Genomic DNA, 25,048 nt, shown 5'->3' with positions numbered 1-25,048 from the left:
TCTGTGGCAAGAACAAGATGTTGGCCAGGTCGATAAGTAGCCAGGCACGGGGCCTGTTTCAGCATAGTCTTCAATTTCTGGAAAGCCGCTTCGCATGACACGGACCAGTGAAAAGGCACGTTTTTATGCAACAGGCGATGCAACGGCTGAGCCACCGAAGCAGCAGACGGTAAAAACTTGTGATAGTATGCTATTTTCCCCAAGAAGGCCTGCAGTTCCTTAACAGATGTAGGTCGGGGAAGGGCATCGATCGCAGCGACAGTTTGCTGAAGTGGACGAATACCATCCTGAGAGAGTTGAAACCCCAAGTACGTGATAGAGGCCTGAAAAATTGTGATTTCTGAAGATTACACTTAAGACCGGCAGTCTGTAAGACATGAAAAAGTGTGCGGAGATTTTGAAGATGTTCTTTAGTGGTGGAGCCAGTGACAACAATGTCGCCCATGTAATTGATACACCCAGGGACAGGGAGGAATAATTGTTCCAAGAATCGCTGAAAGAGAGCAGGGGCACTAGCAACCCCGAATGGCAAGCGTTGGTATTGATAGAGGCCGAAAGGCGTGTTAGGGACCAGAAACTGCCGGGAAGCAGCGTCGAGAGGAAGTTGATGATAAGCTTCTGACAGGTCAATTTTAGAAAAATACTGGCCTCCAGCAAGTTTAGTGAACAGTTCTTCAGGACGGGGCATAGGGTAAGTGTCAATGAGGCATTGAGCATTTACAGTGGCTTTGAAATTGCCACAGAGACGAATATCACCATTTGGCTTAGCAACGACAACGACAGGAGAGGACCACTCACTGGAAGTGATGGGAAGCAAGACCCCTGAAGTAGTGAGACGATCCAACTCCTGTTTTACCTGATCACGAAGGGCCACAGGAATGGGCCAAGCCCGAAAAAACTTTGGCCGAGCAGTGGGTTTGAGCGTGATATGAGCTTCAAAGTCGTTTGCACGGCCTAACCCAGAAGAAAAAAAGGGACGACAATGTCGTCAACAAGGAATCCAGTTGAGCATAAGGAATAGCATCAGAGACAATATTGACAGAGTCATCTATGGAGAACCCAAAAACGCGAAAGGCATCGAAACCAAAAAGATTTTCTGCATTGCTCTGGTCGACAACAAATATGGGAACAGTGCGAACGACGGATTTGTAAGATACCTCAGCATTAAACTGTCACAAGAGAGAAATCTTCTGTTTATTGTACGTCCGTAATTGCCGAGTGACAGGTGACAGGAGTGGAGAACCCAACTGAAGATACGTCTGACAATTAATTATAGTGGCAGCAGAACCGATATCCACTTGCATGCGAACATCTCGACAAAGGATTTGGACAGTGAGGAATAACTTCGCTGAAAGGGAAGAAGTGCAATTGACAGACAACACAGAATCAGCGTCATGTTCATGAACATCATGTATGCGGTCAGATTTGCAAACGGAAGACACATGACCTTTCTTTTTGCACTTGTGACACACAGTCCAATGTTGGGGACAATCCTCGCGTGAATGCTTCGTAAAACACCGCGGACATGAAGGAAGTTGCCAGGGGTTTTGCTGCAGTTTCTTAGCGGGTTGTTTACGGCTAGGCCGAAGCTGCGTGTGGGAGCGCACTGCGGCCACGTTGGCCGGCGGGGACGCGCCGCACGTGTCGTCAACAGTGCACAGAGGTTGTATTTCCCCGACATCACCCCACACCTCTATTTGCGCCCCAGCGGTGCGAGAAATTTCAAAAGACTGTGCAATGGAGAGAACTTCATCTAGAGTCGGATTCGCCAACTGAAGGGCACGTTGCTGAACTTCTTTGTCGGGCGCCGACCGGATAATAGCATCCCGTACCATGGAATCAGCATAGGATTCTTTGTGAACGTCAGTAACAAATTGGCAATTTCGACTGAGGCCATGAAGTTCAGCAGCCCAAGCGCGATAGGATTGATGTGGCTGTTTTTGACAACGATAAAAGGCCACGTGAGAGGCTACCACATGCGTTTGCTTTTGAAAATAGACAGACAGAAGTGAGCACATTTCGGCAAAGGACAAAGACGCAGGATCCCATCCTCGTCGCCAATTGTTATAACGTCAAGTTTAACAAATATGTTTCAGAATGACACAACACATATAAGTCACAGAGTAAGTTGACGAGCAAGACATGTGTACACATTAGCATTTGAATGAGCACTCAGTCCCAGTCTAGTGGCCACTGCTCGGCTGGCCGCTTAGGTGGCGCAGCTGCTGCATGGCTGGGAGACAGCGCCGCATGTAGAGGACGTGTGTAATTGGGCGGCGGCGCTTTGAATGATCGGCGAGTCACAACAGTGTCTTTTTTCCCGCATTTTATTTCACCAGTCACTTCTTGATAAATAGAATTATTATTGCCTTAATATGTTGTGTGCATGTATCTAATAGTTATTATTTTGCCAATCTCTCTCCTTTTTTGTAAAAGCTGTTGCTATATTATTATAGCATATTCAATTTAATGGTAACTGAAGTTTTCATTACTTTACCTTCATATTGTTGCTATATCTTCTGTTGCAAAGAATTTCAGTTGTTGTGTACTTCATGTCATTGAAAATTATCAGCCTTGTGATTTTCTGTGCTTGACTTGTTTGCTTAGTAGATGTGAATTTGTGTGTTTGAAATACAATCTCAGAAAACTGAATTGATGGCAATCCACATTGGACATGGCAGTGTGAGTTCTATACAGTGCCGTAAAATTATTGGGCTTGTGTACAACGTAATAAACAAAAGAGATTGGCAGGGGTGGGAGGGAGAGAGAGAAGATAAATCTACACTATTAATCCTGAATGGTGTGCTGAGGCTTGAGTTTATCTGTGACTTGTACTTAATCAGAAGAAGATTGTGTTTATATTTATAGTTGATTTGAAGAATAATCAAGAACAGGTGATTTCCTAAGACCCATCAGTTATATTTTTACCTAGTGTTCCTGCAAGTATTTAAAATTTTGTTTCTGTAATGTGTAGATGGAATCAGTTCAAAGTGATACTGCGTTTGTTTAAGCAGAAGCCCAATGTAAATGAAAAATTTCTTATTATAAACAAAATATTTTGTAATATGAGGTTTTATGTGCCCATTCAATAAAATGATCTCAAATTAATATAGTGTGATATTTTGTTTAAAAACATGTTCTTTAACACTTACATTATCTGTAAATATTGTTAACAGATTGCTTTAAAATGTTTTCTTCAAATCGTCTAAAAAACTTATGGTAGCTCATAGGCTGTTGATAATCCTTTATTCATAGATTATACATGACTGGTTTCACAATATTGCAATCCCTTCTTCAGGTGAAAAAAGCTACAAAAACATGTAGTATCAATTAGGAGCAAATTAATAATACCAAACATGTTGGATACCTAAACCAGAAAAAGAAGCAGTGAAATACTTGCATAACTTATTGAACATTAGGCCATTGAAATAGTATGATCTCCCAATATTCAGATGGTACTTGGCATAAGCATTGCCATTTAAAATGTATGTTGAGTAATCCAGAAAAAGAAAACCAAGAAATAGTGGGTGTAGGCCATATAACTGACTGCTGCAAGTCGCATTTTTAGACCTAAAAAGGGAACATAACATAAGAAACCTGAAAAAGTATTGGAAAACTAACTTATGGTAAAGTAAAGGAATGACGCCTCACCAGTGCTGTAAAATGTCTCCAGCAGGAAGGTCGTATCACTGCATGAAGGTATGGACATGGCCAAGTGCCAGAGAAAAATTATGTTGGGCAATGTGCTGTGAAAGGGCAAGTAAGAAATAGTGGAATATGTTGGTAGAGAGGAAAGTAACAGTTTTGAAACAAAGGTTGGGAGTCATTACATAGACAAAAAATGTAGCAGTGTTACTTCCTCGCCACTTTCATGCCCTCTATCATTTTATTCCCCTACTTCTTACTCGCTCTCTCGTGGCACATTGCCCAACATCAGTTTTCTCCAACACTTGGTTATGTTCACACCTTAATGCGGTGGTATGACCTTCCTGCTGCAGGCAGAGCCACAGTCACTATATGTGGTTTTTGCTATTTTCACAAATTCTGCATTAGTGTTGAGCCATCATTCTTGTACTTTAGTGTAAGTTAGTTCCTCTGTAGTTTTTTGAGTTTCTTGCGCTATGTTGCCTTTGTTAGGTCTAAGAGTGTGACTTGCAGTGGACTGTTACATGGCCTAAAACCACTAATTCTTGGTTTTCTTTTTCTGGATTATTCAACATCCATTTTAACTGGCAATGCTAATGACAAGTGCCATATGAACACTGGGAGACCGTACTATTTCAAAGGCCTAATGTTAAATTAGCTGTGTAAGTATTTCACTCCCTCTTTTTCTGGTGTGGGTATCCAACATGTTTGGTATTATTAATTTGCTGCAAATCAACATATGTTTTCATAGATTTTTTTTTTTTTACCTGAAGATGCGATTACAATGTTGCATAGCTGGCCGTGTATAATCTTGGAATAAAGGATTATCAACAGCTAACATGGTTTCCAAAAATTTTTTAGAAGATTTTAATAAAACATTTTTAAAGAAATTCGTTAACATGTGTCATCTAAGCTGCGGATGGTTGCACCATAAAATGATGTTCTGTAAATATTTCTTTGTCATGTCCTTCTATCCTGAGTCACCCCATCACATGTGCTGGCCTGTGTTGTGCTGTCTACTGGCACTATGTAGGAGTGCTACTCACTCACTCACTCCTGGGGTACTGATTATACTTCATATTTTACTGTTCCTGTTAATATGTGTATCTAAACCGAATACTGCAATGGATTAATTTGAGACCACTCTGTTGAATGATCACATAAAATTCTCCCATTTTGTTCATAAAAGGAAGCAGACCAACATTTTTCATTAACACTATGTGTTACATGAAACACATGATGAACAATATTTGTGTAGGCTGATTCATCTACACAGTGAAAAACAAAAGAGAAAATATTTACCAAAATCCCAGAGAATATGTGCCGGACAACTCAGAGGAGAGATACTTGGTTTCATATTTATGTTTTATATGAGCTGGAGGATATATCATAACTGTGACAAATATCATACTATGGAAATTTGAAGGTTTCATATAATTCATGTTTTAGGCAATAAGGAATCATGTAATGTAATTGATAGCATCAATGAATGTTTAAAAGTGCACCAAAATACTATCCCTTATAGTTTCAAGAAATGCAGTTGCACAATAAACGAATTTCAATACATTGAGGGTTCTGAGTAGGCAATGATCCGAGGGTAAAGGTAACTCTGCATTTAGCTGTAAACATGTGCCTTCCAAATGAACTTTCCATTTACACTCTGTCTGATGTCTACTGAAAGTCTCCAAATACTTAGATTTCCATGTATGCTACAAAGCTATAGTTCTTAAATGTATCTTATTGAAAACACTTGTAAGTTTCTTTAGTCAACATTTTGTGACTGTGTCAAATTAAACATTGTGAACTTGAAGTATTATAAGTTGCTGGCATCAAGTAATACTTTACGCTTTCTTTGCTATATTTTTAGAGAGGTGGACGTGATGAGCCACCTACCTGGCAAGACATTGAGAAGCTGCAGGCAACATTGAAAAGTGTGTATCGCGATTGGACTGTTGAGGGAGCTCTTGAGCGGGACCAATGTTATAAACCAATACTTGAAGCTATTGACAACCATTTCTCCACTGAAAAGGCGTGAGTAATATGAGAGTTGTTATGTTATTCACCATAGAGATGACACATTTAATTGCAGACAGGCACAAGAAGAAGATTGTTACACACTGAGCTTTCAGCCAAAGCCTTCATCAGAAAAGAAAGGAAAACACACATTATATTATTGTACCAACTGATCTAAATTTTTAAAGCAAATTAATGAATTATGTTGCATGGGTATTCAAATTTGTGTCACTGAGCAAGCTTTAGGTAAATGCTTTCTGTGTTGTTTGTTGTACTTAGGAAATATTGCCATCTGCTTTATAAAGATAAAGATTGGGGTTTAATTTCCTGTCAGTGACAATGTTGTTAGAGCACTTGTTCAGGCAGGAAAAGAATGAGGAAGGAAATTGGCTGCTTCCTCTTTACCTTACTTAATTTTGAGAGACTACCAAAAACCTTAAACACTATGACCCTCTCTCCCTCTCTCTATCTCCCCCTCTCTCCCTCTCTTTCTCCCCCCTCTCCCTCCCTCCCCCCCTCCCCCTCCCTCCCTCCCTCCCTCCCTCCCTCCCTCCCTCCCTCCCTCCCTCCCTCCCTCCCCGTCCATCCCTCTCCTCCTCTATCACTCTTCCCTCCTCTCTCCTGTTTTCTCCCTCCCCCTCTCTCCCTTCCCCCCTCCTCAAATATCCGCGCTTTTGTGCCATGGTTTCCATTCCAAATACCAAGTGAGGTGGTGCAGTTGTTAGCACATTACGCTTACATTGGGGGCAGTGGTTTAAATTATCATCCAGTCATCCAGATTTAGGTTTTCGTCAATTTCCTTAAACTGTTTAAGGTGAATACTAGGAAGGGTTCCTTTGAAAATTACGCAATTTGCTTCCTACCCCAACTATCTCAATGCAAATTTTAACTTGTGCTCCATCATTAGTTAACTCATCACCAACAAGATGTAAAACTTGGATCTTTCTCCCCATCATTCTAATTCCATCATTTTCTACCCTATTATCATTTTCTCATGTGCTGCCCTTTACAACGCAAGATGATTAAGAGTGAAATGGCTAGATTTCTATTCCCTAAATCATACCAAGACAGTTCCTTTTAGATGAACAAAGCTGATACTCTTCTCTGTCTGTGCTAGGACTCCACCTATAATGGCTTTATCTCTGATGGTATATTAGACTGTAATTTTCCTTCCTTCTCTTCTTAATTTTCCATGTCATGTCTTTACTGTATCTTCCTGTCATTGTCTAGAAAGCTGATTCTTTTGTCATTCATTTCACACAACCACAATATTTACAACATTATGCGGAACACATTTAAATGCTTCTGCAACTGTGTTCCTTCCTTGTGTTTTGATGGTTGAAAATTTTCAGGGTCCTAATTGTTTTATTCTCATGATTTCACTTCTGTTTTCTGTTATTCAGTTGCAGAGATTCTTGTGAAAACAATTATTGTCAATGCAGAGTTCTCTTGTGCTTATGTGGTACGTCTATTTTGAGAAAAAGTCAACAAAAAATTATTTATGGTTGGTTCTATCACAAAACAGATAGTTGAAAAGAAAGTGACGGTGCCTCAGATTTATGAAATACGACTGTTTTGTATGAGAAATTGAGATATTGTACTGTTTGAGACTCTTGGTGTCCTTACTATTTCAATATAAGATTTTTTGGAATGACTACTATGTAGCATTGAGTGTCTGTCTATTAAAGTTAAGATTAGCTGTGTAGTGTTCAGAGTAGCAGCAAAGTGTTAAAAGTTGTCCATGGTTATGCTATCATCTTTCAGGCGTGCATCCAGGGCAGCAGTATTTGATCTTCTGATACATCAGCTGTTGACCATACAGCTATCTTCGAGGTGTGTCAGTGACTGAATTAAAACCATTTGACATAGAGATATACTGTGGAGTAAAATATGCATGTGTTAGAGATAAGACAGTCTACACAACAATGCCAGATAAAACTTTATTTGTGTAGGAATAAAACATAGCAAGCACTGTGGATTTACTGACTCAGCACTTGTTATGTTTTCTTCTTAGACACACAAAGTTGTACACATGGCTGGCACTGTTGTGTTGACTGTCTTATCTCTGATGTATGTACATTTTATTCCACAATATATTATTCATCAAGTGGTTTTAAGTCAGTCACTGACTCACTTTGAAGATGGTTGTACGTATAACAGGTGAAATATTGGATGATGAAATATTATTGTCCCAGATGCGTGCCCTTAAGAGGATGTCCTCTCTGCTGAGCAAACTAGAGCTCATACATTTAGCGGAGTTTCTATATTCTGTCCTTGAAATGCTGAGAACTCAGAATTAGTACCATTGCTCTGCAACAATTTGAAAACCAATGAGGTGAAACTTTAGTAGGAGATAGTAGGTGACATATCTCTAAGTTCAGAGGATAGCAGGACCCTGATTGATAACATTTTTATTGACTATGCATAGGCTGAAACAAGTAATGTGTACCAAATTGTTAATGAAAATAAACACTGTAGTACCTTACAGCCCTGAGGCATGTTCACACACAACAGAGAAGCTTATTTATGAGAACAGGATACAATGTTTTAAGAATAAGTGAAAAGAGGTGGTATGGGATGAGGTACAGGGGTTGGGCAAAAATACGGAAATGCCATGGGAAATGCTTCAACAAAAATGTGGACCTGGCCAAGCCTGCAGGTTGTGGTTTTGTTTTTGACCATGAATGGCACCAGTGCAATGCCCTCAATACATTGCAAGTGTCAGTCATGGGCACAACAGTGTTCTGCGTAGTTGTGAGTGCGTTATGTTGGAGCTAAGTGAATTCAAATGTCAGCAAATTGATTGTGCTCGTATGGTTAGTGCATCTGTAAGCAAGGTGGCCGAAGGGTTTGGTGTTGCAGGTGGCAGCATATTGAAGATTTATACCGCATACAGGAAAAGTGGAAAAACATCACACGCTGCGTCACAATGCAGATGAAAGTGTATATTGAGTGATCATGGCAGATTATCATTGAAGAGTTTTGTGATGAAAAATAAGAGAATGACAGCTGCAAAAGTCACCACACAACTGAATGTTGCACTCATTGACTCTGTCAGTGTCAAAACAACACAAAGGGAACTCCATTAGCAGGGACTAACAGGGCAGTCTGGGATTCCAAAACCACCCATCAGTGATGCAAATGTCCGTAACAGGAAAATGTGGAGATGAAGCCATAAAACCTAGACTTTGGAGCCATGGAAGAAAGTTATTTGGTCAGATGCATCTTGTTTCACACTGTTTCCAACTTCTGGTCGAGTTTGCATCCCAAGAATGAAACATTGTGTGGGTTTGGTGATGATTTGGGCAACCATATTGTAGTATTCCATGGGCATCATGGTTACTCTGAAAGGCTGCATTACTGCCAAGGATTATGTGATCATTTTGACTGATTAGGTCCATACCATGGCACAATGTTTCTTCCCCAGTGGCGATGATGTGTTCCAGGATGACAGGGCCATTGTTCACACAAGTCACATAGTCCAAGATTGGTTTTGTGAGTAGAAGAATGAATTGTCGCATCCTTCCTGGCCACCACAGTCAAAGATCTCAATGTTATTTATCCTTTTTGGTCTGTTTTTGAGAGAAGGGTGTGTGTTCGCTATTGGTCTCCATCATCATTACCTGAACTTGCGACTGTTTTGCAAGAAGAGTGGTGTAAGATCACCTTGAAAACCATACAGGACCAATATTTCCTGACTTTGAAGTGACTGGAAGCTCTTTTGAATGCCAACAGGTTTCTTAAACCATATTAGGTGTGGTAATGTGTTTTGTTTTTGATGTTTCCATATTTTTGTCCAACTCCTGTATATATAGAAAGAGATGCTAATGTAGAATTCAGTATATTCCATAGTAAATTTCTGTCAATATTTGAAAGTAGCTTCCCTAAAATGTTATTCAGAAAGTCCATTTAAAAAAAAGTAAGCCATGAATAACTGAAGGAATCAAAATTTAATGTAAGAGAAAAAGGGAAATTTATAGAAGCTAGAATAAGTCAAGATCCAACATTATTTGCATTCTACAAAAAAGGAAAGTTATTAAAATGTCCAGAAATATGCATGTTCTGACAAAATAAATAATGCAGATAACAAGATTAAAACTGTATGGAATGTCATGAAATGGGAGATAGGCAGGCTAGTTAGTGTACAAGATAGAACAACAATTAAACTAAATGACAATGTTGTGACTGACAATTCAAAAGTTGCAAGTATTTTCAACAATCACTTTCTAAAAGTAGCAGCAAAAATAGGATTAAGTAGTTCAGTTGAAGAAACAATAGAATATATAAAGACTGTCATTCTATAAAACTTGAAGTGAATAGAAGTAGCACCAAAATCCTGCACTGAAATTAATAGAATTCTAAAAAGCAAAAGCTCGTATGCTGTTGATGGAATTTCAAACATAATTTTGAAAATTTGTTCTTGCTTAATAAGCAGTGTCCTTAGTGATAAATGTAGTGCTTCATGGCACAGAGAATTTTTCCAGACAGATTAAAGTATGCAGCTGTTAAACCTCTTTCCAAGAAAGATGACAAGAAAGACTTACATGATTAGTTGTCCAATTTCCTTACTAACACGTTTTTCTGAAATACCGGAGGAAGTAACGTTTGCTAGAGTAATCCCACATTTAAATAGAAGTAATTCACTTACCATGTTACAGTTTGGATTCTAGAGAGGTTGCTCCACTGAAAATGCGATTTATAGATTCACTCACTAAATGTTACAAGCCTTAAATAATGAAATATTGCCAGTCAGTATTTTTTGTGATCTTCCCAAGGTGTGTAACTGTGTAGATCATGTTACTCTCTTAGAAAAACTTAAGATTTATGGAATTGGCGGCTTTACACACAATTGGGTTTAGTCATACTTAACAAAGAGAATGCAAAAGGTTGTGCTGAATAATTCAAACAATATTGAAAGGAGAGAAAATTATAGTCACTGGGGAGAAATCACACTGCCCACCAGGTTTGTTTTGGGATCACTCGTATTCCTTATATATGTGAATTAACTTCCGCTTAACATTCATCAAGTAGAGTTGGTACCTTTACTAGTGTTATAATAAGTCCCATTAGAGAGGAAGCAAGAGAAAACATTGTTAATGATTTGTTTCAAAGCATTATTAAGTGGTTCTATGAAATTTGTCTGGGTCATAATTTTGAGAGAAAAAACACTATATTCAGTTATGTACAACAAATAATGTCATATCAACAATTGATGTAGCACATGAACAGCAGTCAGTAAACAGTGTAGAATGCACCAAATTTTTGGGTGTAAATATTGATGAACAACTGAACTGGAAGGAGCGTATTACTGACAGTTAAGTCAGCTGCTTTTGTTCTTTGTATGGTTGCTAATCTTGGAAACAAGCAGATAACTTCTTGACATATTTTGCATATTTACTCTTGATAATATTGTGTGGAACTTTTTTTTGACTTGTGACTTAGAAATAAAATATTGATTGCACAAAACCAAGCAGGTTAACTGCACCACACTAATGTGTATGTTCGCTAATGAAATTCATCACAAGTAATCCATCACAACCTGAGAAGAATACTGAGGTCTGTCCCTACAACATTAGAGGAAAAAATGACCTTTATTACACCTTAATAAGCTGTCAGTGGCTCAGAAATGAATTCAGTGTGAAACAACATAAATTTTTGCTCGTTTGTCCAATAAAACCTAAAATGTCTGACAGGTAATAAGGCAAGTTTTAAATCCATTCCATGTATGTCTTTTTTTTTTAGAAAAAAATTAAAAACTGATAGTGTGTTAAAAAGCCCTAGTTTTTAAGTGTAGTTGCATGAGTAGGACTAAAAATATATGTTCGTTAATGTTAACATGAATTATGTATCCGTACCCTGTAAACTGACTCATTCCACATCATTTTGATGCAATAATCATTCAGCTGCTCCATGAAACAGATAACTAACTAACTATCATAGGTTAAAGTGGAGGAGTAACCATTTATATTGTGGGAATTCATTCAAGGATGTTGCCACAACATTCGGCTCTCATTTATTGCATGACTGGTTTTAGGGCACAATGCTTCATTTACAGTAGCATCCTGATACCATGATATGGTGAATGAAAGTTCCTAATAAAGTATAAAATCTGTCAAATTGATAATACTACAACACATCAAACTTAAACCAATTGTTATGCAGCCAAAATTAATAATTGTGAACCTATTCAGTATCGCTCTATACAAATATTCTGTAAATGGTCACATTCCTAGGAAGTGCAGCATATTATTAATCATAAACTTTATATACATGATGTATTCGGTTTCATGTCATCCAATGATGAAAAGAATATACAATATAAAACTCTGTTTGATAGCTGAGTGAAGTCACAAATTAAATTGCCTATATAGTCAATAGTCACAAGGCATTAATAAAATGGCAAAGCTGTTTTAAATTTAAACAAATGCCTAACTATGAGCCATCAAATGTTGGCCCACTTTCATGACTTGCGCACTTCATCTGGTATAAGTAAGTAATGGAACGAATAATATTGAACCATATGAGTCAGCTACAACAATACATCTCATATTATGATAACTTTCTATAATTGCTTGAAAAATCATGGTATGCAAAGAGAAGTACCAGTTTTATGAAATATGGCAGCCCAAGAAGAAATAACAAAACAAGTAAGCCAGGAGACTCAATTCACAAACAGTTCAACCCATTCTTAACCCCTTAACATATTGGTTTTTTTTTCCTTTTCTTCCCAAATTACAATAAAAAAAAATTTTTTTTAATTAATGAAAAACATCCTATATTGAATGTCATTACATATAGACACATAAATATAGCTTTTAAAGCTCAAAATAATGAGTTACAAAATTTTGAAGAGCATCAGTAATAAAATCTCAAGTATACTTGTGCACTGGGCTTTGACTAAAATGTCCTGCAACTTGAAGTCATTTTTTAGTTTCTGTGTAGCTGTGAAGTCTAAACTTGTATTTCACAATGGTTTCCTGTGGACAGAAATCTCGTACCACTGGCCAATACTTGTCACTCAGCTGACAAACTGTTGTCAATTTCAGTCTCAATTGAAGTAATATCACATTCTTCTTCACTTTATGAGCTGCTAAATTCAATATCAAACTCAGGATCACTAGAGCCATCCTTTTTTGGAAACACTGCCTAAACAATAATACAGGACACAGGTTGAAAATGCACATTTTGTTGCTGAGTATCCAATGCTGCACACATTAAAGAATATCTAATGGCAACCACCTCAACCAAAACATGACAGCCAGGCTACAAATGTAGAACTGGATGTGCTCTCTAGCGGCCAAACACTTAACTATCACTTACAGAAAGCTATAACCACCATTTGACTGTACGATATGGTTCATTACACAATCTAGATTTCAACCTTAGGCCACTATCAGGTGTTACAAATTTAAAAAAATTGTCTGAATTGTTTGGAACTACACAAGTCAGATGACTTTCATTATTTTATTATTTTGACAGAAACTTTAACTCCTGTGTATACTTGGGCAACTTAAGAACAGACCTTCAAAACAATCTTTCTGCAAGTTTTGCATGACTGTGGCTCCACATGAAGGAAAAATCATTACTTAAATATTAATGCTGAAATGGATACAAGAGGGGTTTTATGTTTTGAAGGTTTGTTCTTAAGTTGCCTCAGTATACTCAGGAGTTTAAGTTTCTGCAAAATAATAAAATGAGGCAACTCAGGGCTCTATGTTAAGAGGGTAAATAAAGTGAATCTCATAGACTGAACAGAGGTAAATTTGGTAATAAGTAGACATAAATTGATACTTGCAGTAAAGACATGGGCTAACAGCATCAGACATCCCATGTTCATTTTATGTAAGTATGAGTTATGCTGTTCCATAAAAACACGGGAGAACTGCTGGATATCAGTAACGTCCTGCCATGATATTTCGGTGCAGAGATTTGTGGCCATCTTCAGGTGAGTGCCCCTGTAGTACATCACATGAGTTATGCTAGTTGTGAGTTGAGTAACCTGGCAACCTTGTCACTGTTATCTTTTCTTGGCCTGCCACATTCCATGATGCTGGTACGTGTCTTCAAATACAGTAATTTTTTGAGCAGTTGTGGGATATTGTTATTAGGGTGTATTGCAGTGGCTGACCAACATGTTTAAATATTTTTCATTCAATTACTTTAGTATATGTATTGTGCAGTATCATTAACTGTAAGGCCATATTGGGTGGCTCATAGTACATGACTAGTTGTCTGTTTGCCTAAATTGTTGTTAAGAATATCTATGACAACACATTAGTTTTATGAATATTCTACAAATATTCAGGCATGCTAATTTTGGCTGCTAATCATGTGTCAGTTGCAGTTTTATAACAAATGTCCTTCTTAGCACTGGATGATATGAAAAGGAATGTTGTTGTTGTGGTCTTCAGTCCAGAGACTGGTTTGATGCAGCTCTCCATGCTACTCTATCATGTGCAAGCTTCTGCATCTCCAAGTACCTACTGCAACCCACATCCTTCTGAATCTGCTTAGTGTATTCATCTCTTGGTCTCCCTCTAAGATTTTCACCGTCCATGCTGCCCTCCAATACTAAATTGGTGATCCCTTGATGCCTCAGAACATGTCCTATAGTCAATCCCTTCTTCTAGTCAAGTTGCGCCACAAATTTCTCTTCTCTCCAATTCTGTTCAGTACCTCCTCATTAGTTAGGTGATCTACCCATTTAATCTTCAGCACCACATTTCAGAAGCTTCTATTGTCTTCTTGTCTGAACTATTTATTGTCCATGTTTCACTACCGTACAGGGCTGCACTCCATACAAATACTTTCAGAAAACACTTCCTGACACTTAAATCTACACTCAATGTTAACAAATTTCTCTTCTTCAGAAATGCTTTCCTTTCCTTGCCATTGCCAGTCTACATTTTATATGCTCTCTACTTCTACCATCATCAGTTATTTTGCTCCCCAAATAGCAACACTCATCTATTAATTTAAGTTTCTCATTTCCTAATTTAATTCCCTCACCACCACCTGATTTAATTCAACTACATTCCATTATCCTTGTTTTGCTTTTGTGATGTTCGTCTTTATCCTCCTGTAAAGATGCTGTCCATTCTGTTCAACTACTCTTCCAGGTCCTTTGCTGTCTCAGATAGAAATACAATGTCATAGGCAAACCTCAAAGTTTTTATTTCTTCTCCATGGATTTTAATTCCTACTCCAAATTTTGCTTTTGTTTCCATACTGCATGCTCAATATACAGATTGAATAACATCAGGGATAGGCTACAACCCTGTCTCACTTCCTTCCCATCCACTGCTTTTCTTTCATGCCCCTCAACTCGTACAACTGCCATCTGGTTTCTGTTCAAATTGTAAATAGCCTTTCGCTCCCTGTATTTCACCCCTGCCACCTTCAGAATGTGAAAGAGAGTATTCCAGTCAACATTGTCAAAAGATATCTCTAAGTCTACAAATGCTAGAAATGTAGGTTTGCCTTTCCTTAATCTATTGTCTAAGATAAGTCGTAGGGTCAGTATTGCCTCACTTGTTCCAATATTTCTACGGAATCCAAACTGATCTTCACTGAGGTGGGCTTCTACCAGTTTTTCCATTCTTTTGTAAAGAATTCATGTTAGTATTTTGCAGCTGTGACTTATTAAATTTTTGCACGTGTCAACACCTGCTTTATTTGGGATTGGAATTACTATATTCTTCTTGAAGTCTGAAGGTATTTCACCTGCCTCATACATCTTTCTCACCAAATGGAAGAGTTTTGTCATGGCTGGCTCTCCCAATGCTATCAGTAGCTCTAACGGAATGTTGTCTACTCCTGGGGCCTTATTTTGACTTTCAGTGCTCTGTGAAACTCTCCATGCAATATCATATCTCCCATTTCTTCTTCATCTACGTCCTCTTCCATTTCCATAATATTGCCCTTAAGTGCATCACTCTTGTATAAACCCTTTATATATTCCTTCCACCTTTCTGATTTCCCTTCTTTGCGTAGAATTGGTTTTCCATCTGAGCTCTTGATATTCATGCATGTGGTTCTCATTTCTCCAAAGGTCTCTTTAATTTTTCTGTAGGAAGCATCTACCTTACCCCTAGTGATATATGCCCCTACATCCTTACATTTGTCCTCTAGCCATCCCCGCTTAGCCATTTTGCACATCCTGTCGATCTCATTTTTCAGATGTTTGTACTCATTTATGCCTGTTTCCTTTACTGCATTTTTATAATTCCTCCTTTCATCAATTAAATACAATATCCCTTCTGTTACCCGAGGATTTCTACTTGCCCTCGTCTTTTTACCTACTTGATCCTCTGCTGCCTTCACTATTTCATCTCTCAAAGTTACCCATTCTTCTTGTACTGTATTTCTTTCCCCCATATTTGTCAGTTGTTCCCTAATGCTCTTCCTGGAACTCTCTACAGCCTCTGGTTGTTTCAGTTTATCCAGGTCCCATCTCCTTAAATTCCCAACCTTTTGCAGTTTCTTCAGTTTTAATCTACAGCTCATAACAGACAGATTGTGGTCAGAGTCCACATCTGCCCCTGGAAATGTCTTACAGTTTAAAAACTGGTTCCTAGATCTTGGTCTTACCATTATGTAATCTATCTGAAACCGTCCAGTGTCTCCAGGCCTCTTCCACTTATATAACCTTCTTTCATGATACTTAAACCAAGTGTTAACTATGATTAATTAACTGTGAAATTCTACCAGGCGGTTTCCTCTTTCATTCCTTATCCCCATTCCATATTGACTCACTATTTTTCATTCTCTTCCTTTTCCTGCTATTGAATTCCAGTCTCACATGACTACTAAATTTTTGTCTCCCTTCAGTATCTGAATAATTTCTTTTATCTCATCATACATTTCTTCAATCTGTTCATCATCTGCAGAGCTAGTTGGCATGTAAACTTGTACTACTGTGGTAGGTGTGAGCTTCGCGTCTATCTTGGCTACAGTAATGCGTTCACTATGCTGTTCATAGTAGCTTACCCGCATTCCTATTTTTTTATTCATTATTAAAACTACTCCTGCATTACCCATATTTGATTATGTATTTATAACCCTGTATTCACCTGACCAGAGGTCTTGTTCCTCCTGCCACCGAACTTCAATAATTCCCACTATATCTAACTTTAACCTATCCATTTCCCTTTTTAAATTTTCTAAACTACCTGCCCAAGTAAGGAGATGTGACATTCCAAGCTCCGACCTGTAGAACGTCAGTTTTGTTTCTCCTGATAATGACGTCCTCCTGAGTAGTCCCCTCCCAGAGATCTGAATGGGTGGCTATTTTACCTCTGGAATATTTTACCCAAGAGTATGCCATCATCATTTAACCATATAGTAAAGCTGCATGCCATCAGGAAAAATTACAGCTGTAGTTTCCCCTTGCTTTCAGCTGTTCGCGGTACCATCACAGCAAGGCAGTTTTGTTTGATCTTACAAGACCAGATCAGTCAATCATCCAGACTGTTGCTCCTGCAACTACTGAAAAGGTTGCTGCCCCTCTTCAGGAACCCCACGTTTGTCTGGCCTCTCAACAGATACCCCTCTGTTGTGGTTGCACCTGCAGTATGGCTATCTGTATCACTGAGGCATGCAAGCCTTCCCACCAATGGTAAGGTCCATGGTTCATGGGGGGTGGGGGGGATGAAAAGGAATATATCACCCAATAAAGTTTATAACTAATAGTATGTCATACTTCCCTTTCCACGATTTATAGTGTCTGCCCTGAAAGTGAGTTCTTGGAGTTTTCTAAGCAGTTTGTTCAAAATTTCTATTATACTGCCCAACCAGACAAACAAACCTGTGACCACTCACACTTTTCTTCTTTGGATTTGCTGGATGACCACTTCTAGTCTGATGTGACATGTGCCCACACACTTGTGCAGGATTAAAGCATTGGTTGTATGAATGTTTTGTAGTCTATCTCGTTTGTGTACAGTTTCATAGTATCCTACCAATGAATCAAAAACAGCCCTTTGCTTTATGTACTACTGAGACCCTGTGATTGTTCCACTTTATATTTCTTCACATTTTTACTCCCAAGTGTTTTATGACATGACTAATACTAATAGTTTTGTTTGATGAGCTCTGAATGTAGTCAGCTCCTGGTGTGGGACTGCAAGAGCAACTGAACTGATCTGAAATGGCCTTCTGGAGGCTGTGCTTGGTCTTACATACACATCTGGTGGAAGTATGTTTGTGATTAAATGATGTGAGGTGAGTGCTTGTTCTTTGGTAGCAGCATTGCCATCTTCCTGGTGTGTGTGCTACTCAGAAACATAGCTGCTGCCCCCTGGCGGAGCCCATAAAAAACAGAATATAAACATACTATTTGTATACAGCACTGTGTAGTCTTGTATAAATACACAATCTCTGGAAGAGAGACATTTTCGGGTAATGGGTAGGCAACCCAGCAGGGCAGAGATGTCAGACTAGTAGTGTATGTACGTGGTCTGCAGCTGATAGGTAACATCCTTTCCCCTTATGAAAGAGATGGCGAAGCCATCTCGAAGGAGGCCGACCATGGCTGTAGCTGTGTGGCAAAGGTGCGAAGCAGTGCAGCAGCATTGGGCCAGCTGATGAGATGGGGCATGGCAGCCAGCCAGGACGACCCAGTTGAAAACCTTTCAAGACACTGTGTGTGGACGGGAACAGAAGATGGTGCAAGAGCTATCAAAGGTGCTGGAGCTGGATAAAGTGCTGGATCCTGGCAAGGAGGTGCTGGATTGGCCCAGACACGTGGATGAGTGACAGCAGCTATTAGTGACAAACTGTCTCCCTTGACTTTTCTTTCACCATCAACAGGAATCTCCAGAAAAACTATGAAATAATGAACAACAGCTGGTATTCAAGTACACGGAATTGAACAGAACTAAAAACGATATGTCTAATGAGAATCTTCGAATTGGTATAAACTTCTGAGTACAAGATTCAGTGAACAAGACTGCTGAACTGCTGAGCATGGGGCATAGGACCTGTGGGATCTACACGAGAATAGAAAAAGTACATAAATATTTTATGACAACTGCAGCACCAGTTACATGAAAATACGAATTGAACACCTGATTAACACAAGAAAATGATTTCAACAGATTAAGCATGTAGGGGAACAGTGACTGGCCATCACGGGCAACAAAAGAAAAGGCCGGGTGCTGGAGGGGCATTCAGCGAAACTTCCACGAAGGCATAATCCAGTGCCCAGAAGAACACAGGACAGGATTGGTGGCACCAGCCAGGATGGTGAGACCAGCAGCAAGGTCGGCAATGACAGTAGAAGTGGGTGGTCATAGCGATGCCAGTAGTGACAACTGGACTGACCGCAGAAACAGTGGCAGCGAGAGCACTGGCCCTGGAGGATCAGCAATCAATACACTGACTAGACAGTTGGCATCAGCATTGGCAGAGTTGGCGATGGCCAGGGGCCGACATCACAAAGACTGATGAACAGACCGACGTCATCGCAAACAGACATGCCAATAACTGGAGAGCAAGCATGGCTGGTGACTCACATACTGACTACAGGACTGAGAGCATCGCAAACTTACTTGCCAACAACTGTAGGGCAGGCGACTTGCAATCTGACAACGGGACGGATGTTGTTGCATACAGACATGGTGATGGCTGGAAGGTTGGCCATGACAGTGTCGGCAACATAAAGACTGATCACATGAATGACATCATTGCTGACAGGCTTTCCAATGACAGGAGGGCTAGTTGGAACCGGTCTAGCGATGGACGGACTGAAGACAGGACTGATGTTGTCATTGACGGACTGAGTGATGACATGAGGGCCAGCCAGGACAGGGCCAGCTGCGTGCGGATGGATAACGGGGCAGACGTCACCATTGACAGACTTGGCAGTGACAGGAGGGCTGGCCTTGGTTCAAATGGCTCTGAGCACTATGTGACTTAACTTCTGAGGTCATCAGTCGCCTAGAACTTAGAACTAATTAAACCTAACTAGCCTAAAGACATCACACACATCCATGCCCGAGGCAGGATTCGAACCTGCGACCGTAGCGGTCGCTCGACTCCAGACTGTAGCGCCTAGAACCGCACGGCCACTCCGGCAACCCCATCAAAACAAACTAACACCCAACCAAAAATGCATATGCTTGAGCAACTCTCAACCAGAGAGAAAAACAGAATGATACTCCAGCAAACAAACTAACACACTGCAAGAACCAGAAACCATGCATGAAAATAGCCTCATCGCCAATGTCCTCAATAATGGATGAGGGAAGAGTAAACAGTTGCAACAATGTACTTTAACACATGTGGACAAAGACTTGTCATAAATTTACTTTCCTGCTATTTGTAGGTGGTTGCTTGCTGTGTTAAAAGATGATTCTCAAATTGCAATACAAAACATTATCTTAACTGCACAAATTCATGATGACATTTGTCCTGAAAACAATTACTGAAAGATGATTCATGATCATTTGAAGTAACAACCACAAAGTTCGCTGATGTGATACCAGATCTGTGGGAAACATCATCCCGTATGGCTTAGGGCGGTGTCTGTGAGGGACCACACTGTGTGGAGTAACGTAGTAGCATGACGACGGTGCGAAGCACAGTGGAGCATCCTGGCTTATCTCAGCGAGTTCCATTTGATGAACTGATTAACTATGAGTATAGCCAGCTCCAGGCTCGGAACTGTGGGAGCAAATGAACTGAACAGGCCTGCTTTAGGCTGTGTTTTGCATTATGTACCCAGCTGCTGGAAGTATGTTCCTGAGTTTTAGTTTAGTTTTAGTTCTAGTTATGTCATGTTCCATAGATCATTTTCCTGATTATTTTATCGATATGATGTGGAACAGGTCAGCTTACAAGATATATATACATACACACACATGAATAATGCTAATATTAATATTACTGAAATTTTTAGTTCTACACATGCAACTACATTTAGAGGTACCTTTTTTTTTTTTTACCATTTCTGAAACAGAAACTCGTCCATAGAGTAGAAGGAGTTGTCCAAAAGAAATGATTTTAAGCTAGATTTAAAACTTGATCTGCCAGACACTTTATGTTGTTGGGCAAATGACAAAGATTTTTGTTGCTGAATAATGTACTCCTTTTTGAGCAACTGACAGCTTCAATAATGGATAGGAAAGGTCATTTTTCCCTCTAGTGTTGTACGTATGAACATCACTGTTCTTCGCGAATTGAGATGGATGATTTGTAACGAATTTTATTAGCGAATATATTTACTTTGCTGGTGCAGTTAAAATACCTAACTCCTTGAAAAGGTGCCTACATGACGTCCTTGGGAGAACACCACTAATTATTCTCAGTGCTCTCTTTTGTGCAATCAATACTTTATTTCTTAGTGGTGAGTTACCCCAGAAAACTATTCCATAAGACATTATTGAATGGAAATATGCAAAGTACGTTAGGAGGCTGATCTGTTTACTACCAAGACTAGCGATTTTACGAAGAGCAAAAGAAGCTGAACTTAGTTGTTTGGGAAGCTCAGTAATATGCTTCTTCCAGTTCAAGTTGTCATCAATGTGAACACCCAAAAATTTGGAGAAATCTACCCTGTTAACTGAGCCCTGTTCACATGCTACATCAATTGTCGGTATGACTCTATTCGGTGTACAGAACTGGATGTAGTGAGTTTTTTCAAAATTAAGGGAGAGTCCATTTTCTGAGAACCACATAACAATTCTTTGAAAGACATCCTTAACAATATCATCAACTGCTTTTTCTGGAATGGGGTTTATTATAACACTCATGTCATCTGCAAAAAGTACTAGTTTCGCATGCTGAACATTAGGTGGGAGGTCATTAACATGAATAAGGAACAGCAGAGGACCTAAAAATTGAACCCTGTGGAACTCCCTTTGTGATAACTCCCCATTCACTAGAATTTACCACCCTCCTAACATTATTTGTGCTATTCAGCACAACTTTTTGCGTTCTGTTCATTAAGTATGATTCAAACCAGCTGTGTGTATAGCCTTCAATTCCATAAAACCTGAGCTTTTCTAAGAGTGTGACATGATCCCCACACTCAAAAGCCTTGGAGAGATCACAAAAAATAGCAACTGCCGATAATTTGTTATTTAGGGCTTGTACTATTTGATGGGTAAATGTGTAGATAGCATTCTCAGTCGAGTAACCCTTCCGGAATCCGAACTGTGACACACTGAGTAAATTATTTTCACTTAAATGTGAGACTACTCTTGAATACACAACTTTTTTGAATATTTTAGAAAATGAAGTCAGCAATGAGATTGGTCTATAGTTATTTAAGTCACTCTTGTCCCCTTTCTTATGGAAAAGTTTGACAATTGCTTGTTTCAATCTGTCTGGAAAAATTCCCTGTGCCAGCGAAGCATTACATATATCGTTAAGGACTCCACTTATTAAATTAGAACAAAACTTCAAAATTCTGTTAGAGACTCCATCAACACCACGTGAGCTATTATTTTTCAATTTATTTATAATTCCCTTAATTTCAGTGGGGGAAGTTGGTGCTATTTCTAAAGGCCTAAAGTCCTGGGGAATGACATTTTTAACATATTTTTTTCTATTCTTCAACGGAACTCTTTAACCCTGTTTTTGCTGCTACATTCAGAAAGTGAAATACTTGCATACTGACTACATGATGTGTGGACTGTGATTGTTCTTTGATAATAGGGGTGCCAGTTTCTGGGTGCAAGTGCTGCTCAGAAGCATAGCTGGTGCCCCCTGGTGGAGCCTATGACAATGATGTATAAACTTACTGTTTGCATACAGCACTGTGTTGTGACATGTGATGCCTGTCATTTATGAATACAAACTCTCAGGAAGAGAGAGACTTCTGAGTAATGGATAGCCCACTGTAGAGGTCGGAGACGTCAGGCTGGCAGCAGGCATATGTGGCCTATGGCATATATACAACAGTACCAAACAAAGAAGCTCTGGGAATCACCAGGATTCTTATAGAAGATGTAATTTGAAAGCTTGGAAGACACTGTGCTATGCTCTGTTATTGTGGAAAAAGGTGCAGTTACTGCTGTCAGTACGACTTTTGTTTTGCAACATTATTTGTAGAATGAACATTTCCTACCATCTGCAGGTAGACGACCTCGTGAAACATTTTAATAATACATTGGCAGATACACTTTTGATGTACATTGAAGTCAAACAGTGAGACCCGGATGTGCTACTGCGTGTCATGACATTTTCATACAACACAACAGAGCAAGCCATATCGCTGTTTTTCCTGAACCATGGGCAAAAGGCTGAAACAACAATGAATGCTTTGTTTCTGTTCAACCTGACAATGCTGAGAATTGTTACAGCAATCAGCTCATCACCTAGACTAAAGACGCAAGACAGCTGACACCCAGAATACGGACAGTAAAAATTATAAAATCAAACACCTACCATAAAATTACAACCCAGGTCCACTAATATGCATCTTTACACTTGTGTGGAAGGTCGGGCTATCAGAAAAGTATTGAACTGTTACTTTGGTACATGCCATTTCCAATTTTGTTTGTCAGATATTACCTACAAAGTTGAGGACGATGATCTGTATCAAGACTACAATGGCACAGAGACATTGTCCACGTCCTTTGCATGAAGCCTTAGCATAGTCATGAAGCGAGGCGTCACCATGACTGCCATATGAAGGATCACTGACTAAGTCTAGATCCAAAAAGCTATAGTCCACTCCAAAGCAATGGGTTACCATTCTACAGGGAGGGGGAGCAGTGCCATCCACCATGGTGTAGCAGTTGTAATCTGTGTGGTACTAGTTAAATTGCTGCTTATTGCATTTATTTACTATTTAAGATTTATGATTTCTGGAGTATTGAAGATTACTATAACATTCTATGTATGTATGAATAAATGAATGATTAATAGCATTATCTGCTGAGGAAAGCAGTTCAGTCCTGTCTGCACTGTTGTGTGTGCTTAATAAAAATGTTTTCTGTGTGAAATGTTAGTTTTTGTGGATGGCCCTGCTATTACAGTTGGTATTTAGTTACAGATGGTACATGAGAATGTTGTGTATTGGAACCCCAAAAATTCACAGTTTATGTTGTGTTCTGAAATGGTATGTCTTTCAGTTTGCATTTTAGTAGTGTAGTCACTAGTCACAATATATTATTGTGTGTACAATCGTCTACGGCCCATTTCTTATTCCCGTAAGCTATGCAGCAAAGTGTCTGCTCAGCAGTATTTCTTTCATCAGAAATTGCTAGGTGTTAAAAGTTCTCATTGTTTCTGGCAAATTTGATTTCACACTATGAAAGGAAACTATTGGCTGAGGATGTTTTTTTACAGGATTGAAAGTGTGTTTTCCAGTGCAGCTACTTTTGCAGTTTGTAGTCTGTAGGTTAATACAACTTCAGCTGAGTTCTCTGTTCTTTCCAGTGGTGACATGTTGTTTCAGCATCCTGCAGCTTAGAAAATAGTGCCATGCTGATAGTGTTTGAGAAGGGAGACTGTATAGAATAGAATAGAACAGAAGTTTGTTGTCTTGTAACATACAGTTTCGAGTCATTGACTCAATTTACAGGAGACTCGTCAAAATACAAAAACTGGTTACAATGTTTCTTATAATATCATTAATATAATATACTGTACTTTTAACTAATTAAGCAATTAATAATTTTTCTTAGGCAGCAACAAACTTTTAAAAATTAACAGTCCGAAGTACTTGCTCTCTCCTGCTCAAATTTTCAGGTTGTCCTTCATGAATTCTTCTACAGAATAGTAACATTTATGCACTGGTTTCTCATACAAGGTTTGTTCAGTGTCTCTGAATTTGTACTGAGCAATTCTCTTCCTTTCACTTTGTTATAAATTTTCATACCCGTATACTGTGGAGTTTGAGCATAAATTTTTTAACTGTGGGTGGGTGCCATGAAATTATTTTGATTTCTGGTGTTGTAATCATGTTGAAAATGAATGAGAATTTCACTCTGCAGTGGAGTGTGAGCTGATATGAAACTTCCTGGCAGATTAAAACTGTGTGCCGGACTGAGACTAGAACTCGGGACCTTTGCCTTTCGCTGGCAAGTGCTCTACCAACTGAGCTACCCAACCACAACTCACGCCCCATCCTCACAGCTTTACTTCTGCCAGTACCTTGTCTTCTACCTTCCAAACTTTCTTTCAGGAGTGCTAGTTCTGCAAGGTTTGCAGGAGAGCAGCTGTAAAGTTTGGAAGGTAGGAGACGAGGTACTGGCAGAAGTAAAGCTGTGAGGACAGGGTGTGAGTCATGCTTGGGTAGCTCAGTTGGTAGAGCACTTGCCCACAAAAGGCCAAGGTCCCGAGTTCGAGTCTCAGTCCGGCACACAGTTTTAATTTGCCAGGAAGTTTCATGTTGAAAATGATTTGCTACAAATAAATTAGGGTTACTATCTACAAAGAT

At 39.2% G+C, this 25,048-nt stretch overlaps 1 protein-coding gene across 2 annotated transcripts in view; it reads left to right on the top strand.

Moving 5' to 3' along the window:
* LOC126469726 (carnosine N-methyltransferase) overlaps positions 1–25,048 on the top strand; it is a 184,781-nt gene that overhangs the window by 61,288 nt on the left and 98,445 nt on the right. For both annotated transcript variants that reach the window (XM_050096918.1, XM_050096917.1), the window contains exon 4: positions 5,513–5,676. In XM_050096918.1, coding sequence (XP_049952875.1) covers positions 5,513–5,676 — 164 coding nt within the window. The remainder of the gene's footprint in view (positions 1–5,512; positions 5,677–25,048) is intronic.

Source organism: Schistocerca serialis, chromosome 3, assembly GCF_023864345.2.
Source record: "Schistocerca serialis cubense isolate TAMUIC-IGC-003099 chromosome 3, iqSchSeri2.2, whole genome shotgun sequence".
In the NCBI taxonomy this organism is placed as follows: Eukaryota; Metazoa; Arthropoda; class Insecta; order Orthoptera; family Acrididae; genus Schistocerca; species Schistocerca serialis.
The sequence above is the reverse complement of the archived record's forward strand: the minus strand, read 5'-3'. Positions and strand labels throughout refer to the sequence as shown.